This window comes from Biomphalaria glabrata, chromosome 9, assembly GCF_947242115.1.
Source record: "Biomphalaria glabrata chromosome 9, xgBioGlab47.1, whole genome shotgun sequence".
Taxonomy (NCBI): Eukaryota; Metazoa; Mollusca; class Gastropoda; family Planorbidae; genus Biomphalaria; species Biomphalaria glabrata.
In genome coordinates, this window is record NC_074719.1 from 7,708,308 (window position 1) to 7,719,141 (window position 10,834).

General features: G+C 39.4%; 1 protein-coding gene across 2 annotated transcripts; it reads right to left on the reverse strand.

Moving 5' to 3' along the window:
- On the reverse strand, positions 1-8,241 carry LOC106074146 (putative uncharacterized protein DDB_G0282133). Of its 2 annotated transcripts, none has more exons than XM_013234876.2 (3): positions 8,124-8,241; positions 7,351-7,508; positions 1-5,914 (listed from the first exon to the last, which is right to left on the reverse strand). In XM_013234876.2, exons 1-3 carry the CDS (start codon positions 8,228-8,230, stop codon positions 183-185), a joined length of 5,997 nt encoding a protein of 1,998 aa, XP_013090330.2. In that variant the 5' UTR covers positions 8,231-8,241; the 3' UTR covers positions 1-182. The 2 variants fall into 2 exon arrangements, with proteins under 2 accessions (XP_013090330.2, XP_055897844.1); XM_056041869.1 differs by lacking the exon at positions 8,124-8,241 and adding an exon at positions 7,973-8,116.
- Positions 8,242-10,834: the final 2,593 nt, after the last annotated feature.

The window sequence follows — 10,834 nt, forward strand, 5'->3', positions numbered from 1 at the left end:
TAAAGACTTCTTTGAATGTATTTATTTCAATGTTAATTTTTTTTTATCAGGATAATGGGTAAGAGTCGCAATAGTTTACAATCGTATTTACTTTGAAATTGGAGTAACAAAATAATTAAGAAATTCAGAAATCATAGAAGCCTTTCAATTCATTTCAATTCATTTCAAACTTTGCATCCAAATTAAATTTTTAAAAAAAGAATGTAGAACAATTTGACAGGTTCACGGGCTTTCGTTGGAGCATGTTTCCATGGAAGTCGAAATGGCTGAAACGTTTTGTCAGGACTGTGCTCGTCTTTCAAGCCATTTCGGAAAGAACCGAGAATGTCTAGCAGCTTGTATTTTTTGCTCCTTTCAGGTGAGGGAAAATGTTGATAGGCATCTGGATCTGTGGGATGCAAGAACGCACCTTGGTCGAACAGAACAAACTTGGGTTTATTGTTACTTTCATATGTATCATATGTATCCGTGTCAAATGGATGCAAAGAGACACCTTGATTAGCCAACAGCTTTACTTTATTATTGCCTTCAGATGTCAAAACCTGTTGGATGATATTCTTGTCAGTGGGATGCAAAATTACACCTTGATCTTCTAGCAGCTTTACTTTAGTATTGCCGTCAGATGTGGAAATGTATTGATTGACGTCAGAGTTTTTGGAATCCAAGGACACATCTTGAAGGGTCTGCAGATGGATTTTGTTATTGCAATCAGATGTTGAAACCTGTTGGAAAACATTCGAATTTTCAGGAGACAAAAGGACACCATGGTCGGCCGGAAGCAGCTTGACTTTATTATTGTCTTCAGTAACAAAGCTCTGTTGAATGAGATCTCTATTTGTGCGACTCAAACGGCTATCTTGATCGGCCGGAAGATTAAATTTTTTATTGACTTTAGATGTGGACATCTTTTCTTTCCCTTTCCTGAATGTGGGATACAAAGACACAGCTTTATTGGCCTTCAGATTGCCTTTACTATACCGTTCAGATGCTGGAAAATATTTGATGGCATCTGTGTCTGAGGGATCCAAAGACACACCTTGAATAACATCGGTGTCTGAGGGACGCAAAGACACAGCTTGATTAGCCTTCAGATTGCCTTTACCATTGCGTTCAGGGGTTGAGCCATGTTGAAGGGCATCTATGTCTGAAGGATCCAAAGACACATCTTGAATAACATTAGTGTCTGAGGAATGCGAAGATACAGCTTGATTAGCCTTTAGTTGGGCTTTACTATTGCTTTCAGATGTTGAAAGATGTTGGATAATATCTGTGTCTAAGGCATCTAAAGACACACCTTGAATAACATCTGTGTCTGTAGGAGGCAAAGACACACCTTCATCAGCTTTCGGATTTGTTTTCTTGTTGCCTTTCGATGTCGAAACCAGCTGAAGGATATCTTTGTCTATAGGATACTCACTTTGATCATCCGGATACTTCTTGACTTGGTTAATGCCTTCAGATTTTGAGAGGATTTGCTTGAAATCTGAGTTTTTGGGATCTAAAGACACACCTTGATCGCCCACCATAGTTACTCTATTACTGTCTTCATAAAAGGGAACCTTACCATTGACATCTGTGTTTAAGGGACGCAAAGGCTTATGTCGACCGGCTGCTTGATTAATATTATCATTGTCTTCAGATATGGGACCGTTATCATTGACATCTGTGTTTGAGGGACGCAAAGGCTTATGTCGACCGGCTGCTTGATTAATATTATCATTGTTTTCAGATATGGGACCGTTATCATTGACATCTGTGTTTGAGGGGCGCAAAGGCTTATGTCGACCGGCTGCTTGATTAATATTATCATTGTTTTCAGATATGGGACCGTTATCATTGACATCTGTGTTTGAGGGGCGCAAAGGCTTATCTCGACCAGCTGCTTGATAAACATTATCATTGTCTTCAGATATTGGATCGTTATCATTGACATCTGTGTTTGAGGGGCGCAAAGGCTTATGTCGACCGGCTGCTTGCTTGATTTTATCATTGTCTTCAGATATGGGACCGTTATCATTGACATCTGTGTTTGAGGGACGCAAAGGCTTATGTCGACCGGCTGCTTGCTTGATTTTATCATTATCCAAGGATATGGGACCGTTATCATTGACATCTGTGTTTGAGGGACGCAAAGGCTTATCTCGACCAGCTGCTTGATTAATATTATCATTATCTTCATATATGGGACCGTTATCATTGACATCTGTGTTTGAGGGGCGCAAAGGCTTATCTCGACCAGCTGCTTGATAAACATTATCATTGTCTTCAGATATTGGACCGTTATCATTGACATCTGTGTTTGAGGGGCGCAAAGGCTTATGTCGACCGGCTGCTTGCTTGATTTTATCATTGTCTTTAGATATGGGACCGTTATCATTGTCATCTGTGATTGAGGGACGCAAAGGCTTATCTCGACCGGCTGCTTGATTAACATTATCATTGTCTTCAGATATGGGACCGTTATCATTGACATCTATGTTTGAGGGACGCAAAGGCTTATCTCGACCAGCTGCTTCATAAACATTATCATTGTCTTCAGATATTGGACCGTTATCATTGACATCTGTGTTTGAGGGACGCAAAGGCTTATCTCGACCAGCTGCTTCATAAACATTATCATTGTCTTCAGATATGGGACCGTTATCATTGACATCTGTGTTTGAGGGACGCAAAGGCTTATCTCGACCAGCTGCTTGATTAATATTATCATTGTCTTCAGATATGGGACCGTTATCATTGACATCTGTGTTTGAGGGGCGCAAAGGCTTATGTCGACCGGCTGCTTGCTTGATTTTATCATTATCCAAGGATATGGGACCGTTATCATTGACATCTGTGTTTGAGGGACGCAAAGGCTTATCTCGACCAGCTGCTTGATTAATATTATCATTGTCTTCAGATATGGGACCGTTATCATTGACATCTGTGTTTGAGGGACGCAAAGGCTTATCTCGACCAGCTGCTTGATTAATATTATCATTGTCTTCAGATATGGGACCGTTATCATTGACATCTGTGTTTGAGGGGCGCAAAGGCTTATGTCGACCGGCTGCTTGCTTGATTTTATCATTGTCTTTAGATATGGGACCGTTATCATTGACATCTGTGATTGAGGGACGCAAAGGCTTATCTCGACCGGCTGCTTGATTAACATTATCATTGTCTTCAGATATGGGACCGTTATCATTGACATCTGTGTTTGAGGGACGCAAAGGCTTATCTCGACCAGCTGCTTGATTAATATTATCATTGTCTTCAGATATGGGACCGTTATCATTGACATCTGTGTTTGAGGGGCGCAAAGGCTTATGTCGACCGATTGCTTGCTTGATTTTATCATTGTCTTTAGATATGGGACCGTTATCATTGACATCTGTGTTTGAGGGACGCAAAGGCTTATCTCGACCGGCTGCTTGATTAACATTATCATTGTCTTCAGATATGGGACCGTTATCATTGACATCTGTGTTTGAGGGACGCAAAGGCTTATCTCGACCAGCTGCTTGATTAACATTATCATTGTCTTCAGATATGGGACCGTTATCATTGACATCTGTGTTTGAGGGGCGCGAAGGCTTATCTCGACCAGCTGCTTGATTAACATTATCATTGTCTTCAGATATTGGACCGTTATCATTGACATCTGTGTTTGAGGGACACAAAGGCTTATCTCGACCAGCTGCTTGATTAATATTATCATTATCTTCAGATATGGGACCGTTATCATTGACATCTGTGTTTGAGGGACGCAAAGGCTTATCTCGACCGGCTGCTTGATAAACATTATCATTGTCTTCAGATATGGGACCGTTATCATTGACATCTGTGTTTGAGGGACGCAAAGGCTTATCTCGACCAGCTGCTTGATTAACATTATCATTGTCTTCAGATATGGGACCGTTATCATTGACATCTGTGTTTGAGGGGCGCAAAGGCTTATGTCGACCGGCTGCTTGCTTGATTTTATCATTGTCTTCAGATATGGGACCGTTATCATTGACATCTGTGTTTGAGGGGCGCAAAGGCTTATCTCGACCAGCTGCTTGATTAACATTATCATTGTCTTCAGATATTGGACCGTTATCATTGACATCTGTGTTTGAGGGGCGCAAAGGCTTATGTCGACCGGCTGCTTGATTGATTTTATCATTGTCTTTAGATATGGGACCGTTATCATTGTCATCTGTGTTTGAGGGACGCAAAGGCTTATCTCGACCGGCTGCTTGATTGATTTTATCATTGTCTTTAGATATGGGACCGTTATCATTGACATCTGTGTTTGAGGGGCGCAAAGGCTTATCTCGACCAGCTGCTTGATTAACATTATCATTGTCTTCAGATATGGGACCGTTATCATTGACATCTGTGTTTGAGGGGCGCAAAGGCTTATGTCGACCGGCTGCTTGCTTGATTTTATCATTGTCTTCAGATATGGGACCGTTATCATTGACATCTGTGTTTGAGGGGCGCAAAGGCTTATCTCGACCAGCTGCTTGATTAACATTATCATTGTCTTCAGATATTGGACCGTTATCATTGACATCTGTGTTTGAGGGGCGCAAAGGCTTATGTCGACCGGCTGCTTGATTGATTTTATCATTGTCTTTAGATATGGGACCGTTATCATTGTCATCTGTGTTTGAGGGACGCAAAGGCTTATCTCGACCGGCTGCTTGATTGATTTTATCATTGTCTTTAGATATGGGACCGTTATCATTGACATCTGTGTTTGAGGGGCGCAAAGGCTTATGTCGACCGGCTGCTTGCTTGATTTTATCATTGTCTTTAGATATGGGACCGTTATCATTGACATCTGTGTTTGAGGGACGCAAAGGCTTATCTCGACCGGCTGCTTGATTAACATTATCATTGTCTTCAGATATGGGACCGTTATCATTGACATCTGTGTTTGAGGGACGCAAAGGCTTATCTCGACCGGCTGCTTGATTAACATTATCATTGTCTTCAGATATGGGACCCTTATCATTGACATCTGTGTTCGAGGGACACAAAGGCTTATCTTGACCGTCTGCTTGATTGGCTTTATCATTGTCTTCCGATATTGGACCCTTATAGTTAACTTTTGTTTTTGAGTGGCGCAAAGGCTTATCTTGACCGGCTGCTTGATTGGCTTTATCATTGTCTTCAGATATGGGACCCTTATAATTGACATTTGTTTTTGAGGGGCGCAAAGGCTTATTTTGAGATTCTGCTAGATTTAGGTTATTATTGTCTTTAGATATAGAAACATCAAAATCGATTTTTGCCATTGAGGGACGCCAAGGCTTATCTTGATCGGTTGCTAGCTTGACTTTATCATTGTCTTCAGATATCGAGCCCTTATCATTGACCTCTCTGTTGGTTAGACGCAAAGACTTTTCTTTATCGTCCAGTAGATTGACTGCATTTTTGTCTTGAGAAATGGAAATCTGTTCCTGAGCAGCTTGGAGATTGGTTTTGTTACGGCCTTTATTTGTGACAACGTATTGTTTGATATCTACGTTCTTGTTATGCAGGGATACGTAGTTAGAGGCCAGAACATTGTTTTTATTATTGTCTTCAGATTCGAAACTATCTTCTTTGACATCTGTGCTCGTGGGATCCAAGGACACTTTTTGATAGGCCAGCATATTATTGCCTTTAGATGAAGTAACATCCTGACGTACGTTCGTGTAATTCGGCGAAGTCACGTATTGAGCAGCCTGTAGCCTGGTGTTATTTTTGCCTTTAGATGTGGTCACGTATTCTTTGATATCTGTGTTATGGGTATGCAAAGACGTGTCTTGAATGGCCTGCAGCTGGCCCTCAGATGTGAAATCCTTTTCTGCCAAATGTTTGTTTGTCAGAGGCTTTGATAAATCTTGTTTGGCCTGGGCGTCGACGTCATTGTTATCTCCTCGGTTCCAATCTTTTGCTGTGGTATACAAAAATGATTAGAAATTATCATAAAGACTCCTAGAAATAATGTATCTGCATTAGTACTCATATTAGACACACTGATGTCTCTAGATCTATAGTATTCTATAGCGTACACGACAAATGGTTCTCGCGACAAAAGGTTCATATGACAAATGGTTCAAACGAACAAATGGTTCATCCAACAAATGGTTCACACGACAAATGGTTCACACGACAAATAGTTCACACTACAAAAGGCTCACATTTTGCTATAATTGAATATAGATAGATACATATGCTCAACCTGTGACCGCAGCTGTCTATCAAGGATTGGCCTAAGTCACACAAGAAGCAGCAAAGGGAAAAGACTGTCTCTTGAGATATAAAATGCCACAGATATATATATATAGATATATACCGTGTATATATATATATAAATATATATATATATATAGATAGATAGATAGATAGATAGATAGATAGATAGATAGATAGATAGATAGATAGATAGATAGATAGATAGATAGATAGATAGATAGATGGATAGAAGGATGGATGGATGAATAGATGGATGGATTGATGGGTGGATGGATGGATGGATAGAGAGCACGTACCAAAGGAAAGACAAGTGCCTAAACAGTTTGGGGTCAACAGCGTCGCAGGCTCTGACAAGGTCTCCGGCTCCTGATGTTTAGTGAAATTTGACTACATAATCCTTTCTCATGATTGGGTACAGCTGCAAGACAGACTGGAAGAGGTTTGAATTCAGTGTTTTCCTGTTACTAACGAGACATTCCTGCCAGAAGCTTACTGGTTTGAGTTACTCGCTCTCACCCCTTCTTCATTTAATGGCAACAGTTCCGCCGGACTCAATATCTGAGCCACATGTGAAGGCTAGAGGTTGGACTAGATAGATAGATAGGTAGATAGATAGATAGATAGATAGACAGATAGATACATACATACATAGATAGATGCATAGATACATAGAGCTGAGCTAGCCAGGAAAACCAGAATTCAGGTCATTGGTTAATATGTATGACTAAATGCATGACGTAATTATCTTCTTTTTTTTTAAATAACGTCTGTTTCATATAAGATAAGAATATACATAGATAGATAGATAGCTAGATAAATAGATGAGTAGGTAGATAGATAGATAGATAGATAGATAGATAGATAGATAGATAGATAGATGAGTAGATAGATAGATAGATAGATAGATAGATGAGTAGATAGATAGACAGATAGATAGATAGATAGATAGATAGATAGATTGATGAGTAGGTAGATAGATAGATAAATAGATGGATAGATAGATAGATAGATAGATAGATAGATAGATAGATAGATGAGTAGGTAGATGAGTAGGTAGATAGATAGATAGATAGATAGATAGATGGATAGATAGATAGATAGATAGATAGATAGATAGATGAATCTCTACTTTACAGATTGCGCAGCCACAGTTTGCCATGATGATTTCATCAGCATCTCTCTTGCTCATCTTTTGTTCATTTCGACATAAAGCTGCACACATTTTTGGTGACAAACTGAATGCAAATGGCAAGATGTAGGCCATACTCCAAATAAACACCAGAACCAACATTCTAAAAATAAATTTAAACAAGACAGAGAAAAATGTCATTCAGAATTATAGCCCATAGATCTATTTATTGTTTATAATCTAAGACAGTCTGGATCAACTGTTGGCTATAATGTGTAGCCCTGAGTTCATTTGTTTATTTAAAAAATCACTATCCAAATGCACAGATCATAAGTTTACCAAAAAGCTACTCAGACCATGCTCAGACAATGTCAGGCTGTAAATGATCCAACTGTATATCAAATCTGTACTTCTAAAATTATTTGCATAACAGAACTTTTCACGGTCTGACATTACAAATAGACAACATATTTTTCAATTATGATTTTCAATGGCAAAAATGACATGGTAATGTGAACTTTGAAATAACAATCCTGCACAAAATGTCCTCCAAAATTTAAAATAATATATTTACAACAGAAAAAACAATTTTTTTAGAGGATATTAGAATTCAAGTTTCTAACTTACTTTAGACATGTACCAGTCGGCCGGCTAACAAACTAATTTAATAGAAAAATGAATAGTAATTTTTAAAAAGCAAAGTTCTAGCTTTTGATAAAGCGACTCCTTGCTGAGAACACAGTCCTAACACATAGCTCTGAAACCAAAATTACCTTACCTGCTGTCTAAACCGCCACCTACTTTGTAATATGGAATCAGTAGGTAACTATTTGAATGTGAACACAAGTCTTGCATTGATCTTCCAGTTTCATCAGCTTTGATCATTGTTCAAACTTTTAGCTTGTTAAGAAAAACAAAGAACCTAATTACAACCAACGAGATAACACCGGTTCTAGGATTATCAGTAATACTAGCCCCAAGAATTGGTCCTAATTTATATTTTAAAAATACACTGTGCGAACCATTTATCACGACTGAAAAGAACTTCAGGATCATAAGCTGGTCAGAACAAGTGTATGAAACTAATGCTGACGATGCCGTGGCGACAGAATTACCTAGCTGCTTAATCTTTGGGGCTTATCAAGCAGTCTGTTCGCTATCATCTCGATCTAGATAGGAGGGTAAAATAAGTACATGTATTCCTTTCAGACCTGGCCATCTATGGACCCAGAGGATGTCTGTTCGCCTGTTTTCTATGTTTTTGGGGTCTCCTCATGGCATGAAGCTGTGAGTCTCGGAGTCTCAAGATTTGAAGCAAGAAGAGTGGCCAGGGTGAATAAGAGCCGAACCAATAAAACGCTGAGAGAAGAAGCAGGCCCATCTGCAACTGACCTAACCCACCCATACCAAGTATGCGGCCGGCTTTTTAAAGCGAGGATTGGACTTTACAGCCATCTTAAATCACGAAGGTGGAGCTATTAACTATATATATATATAAATATATTTTGTTTGTGGCCAACGGTTAACTATGGTGTTATGTAGCTGACACAACTAACAAACACATTAATTTCCCCAAGAAAGTCAAGTTCCTCTTAGCAGGAGCGGATTAGCTATACGGTCGTTCGGGCTCTGTGGGCCAGTACTAAACGGATCGGTGGGTCCGCCGAATGGGCCACATCTGTATGATAGTAAGTCCCTTTTTGCCTTTTTTAAACATACTTTTACAGATTTTAGACTTTAATAGGCCCCTACGTTACGCTTTAATCCTTTATACACTAAAGCGATTAACAAGCACAAAGGGTATATTTCTAATAGCCCTTGAAAAGACTCATTAAGTGTGAACATACTCGGGGAAATCTATAACGAACTCTGAATTTATAAACCAGTAACCGTACTATTTTCCGATATCGTGGGGTAGTATCGTTAACTGTAAGCCCATTCTATTTGTCCCGAATTGAATCATAGATGACATGCCCCAGTTGGACCGGGGTCACGGGGTCACGAAGGTCCGACACCATTCGATATAGAAGGCCTGAACACTGACCTTGCAACGTCACAACCTGTGGGCAGTTTAGTCCAATCGCTCGTTGCCACGTCGTACAGACCTGTGACGTGGCAACGAGCTGTAGGTCTAAATTTTGTATTTTGTTGGCTTTTATTAAAAATACCTCTTCAATATGAAAAACAAAAGCAAATTATGCACTCAAAATGTTATGAGCGTAGCTAAATGGGTTTTGACTTAGTTTTGAGTTTAAACCCCTTTCAGCGGGGTTAGAAGGTAAAAAAAATACCTCTTTAATATTAAAAACAAAGCAAATTATACACTCAAAATTTTATAAGTGTAGTCAAAGGGGTTTTGAGTTTAAACATCTCTCCAGCGGAGTTTGAAGCTAAAAATTACCTTTTCAATATAAAAAAAAGCCAATTACACACTCTAAAATCTATGAGCGTAGCCAAAGGGGTTTTAAGTTTAAACCCCCGCCAGCAGGTTTGAAGCTAAAAAATACACCTTCAGTGTAAAATAAAAAGCGAACTACGCACTCAAAATGCTATGAGCGTTCCCAAAAGGGGTTTTGAGTTTAAACCCCCTTCAGAGGGGTTTGATGCTAAAAAATTCCTCTTCAATATAAAAAAAAGCAAATTACACACTAAAATTATTGAACGTAGCCAAGCCAATTGGGGGTTTTGAGTTTAAAATCCCCTTACAGAATGTTTTGAGTTGGAAAACCTCTATCTTCAATATCATTCTAAAGCAAACTACAGTTACCAAATTCTATGACCGTAGCTAAATGGGGTTTTGAATTTTTAAAAAATACAATAACTCCAGAGATTTTTTAGTTTAAAACCCCCAACATATGGTTTTGACGATAAGACATCTCTTTTCGATATAAACTCTAAAAAAAACTACAGTCACTTAATTTCAAAAGCGTATTCAAGAGAGGTTACACATTTCTACCATTGGCGGGGCTCCATTAATAAACTGCAGTGAATAGTCATCTTCCGAAATTGAAGAACACTAAATGTGGCTCAACAAAGATGGCAAAGACAGATTTTAGGAGTCAGTTCTAGAGATCGGGTCTAAATCAAGGACATCCTATGATGAACTGGGTGTCTACCCCTTTGGTAGGATTGTGACAGAGCGTCGCATGAGGTTTGCGGGACATGTTCTCCGACAAAATGAATTACGCATAAGAAGAGTTGCGATGACATCCTAGTACAACTTGGCTCCACACATTCACGGAGGTCCTCAGAGCAGGTGGAAAGAGGCTTCAGACATTACCTGTGACAGTTTTTTTTTTGAGAAAGCTTGACGGCAAATGCGCCGAACGGCGCGGGAGGGTCTAAGTCAGTAAGAATAGCACATTAAGTTTTTGCAATAAAACTTTATAATAGCAGGAAAATGCACTGTAGAATATGCATTTTGTTGGCTTTTATTACCAGAAATAGTGTTTGGCGGCGGGGCTTCGCCCCACGCTGGGGGAGCTCGTA

Excerpts from the sequence above, each read along its gene's own strand:
- LOC106074146 (XM_013234876.2), bottom strand. The coding sequence starts at position 8,230 with ATGATCAAAGCTGATGAAACTGGAAGATCAATGCAAGACTTGTGTTCA. Across the intron at positions 7,509-8,123 it reads GGTGGCGGTTTAGACAGCAG|AATGTTGGTTCTGGTGTTTA; the intron begins GTAAGGTAATTT and ends ATTTATTTTTAG. Across the intron at positions 5,915-7,350 it reads AAACTGTGGCTGCGCAATCT|CAAAAGATTGGAACCGAGGA; the intron begins GTAAAGTAGAGA and ends TGTATACCACAG.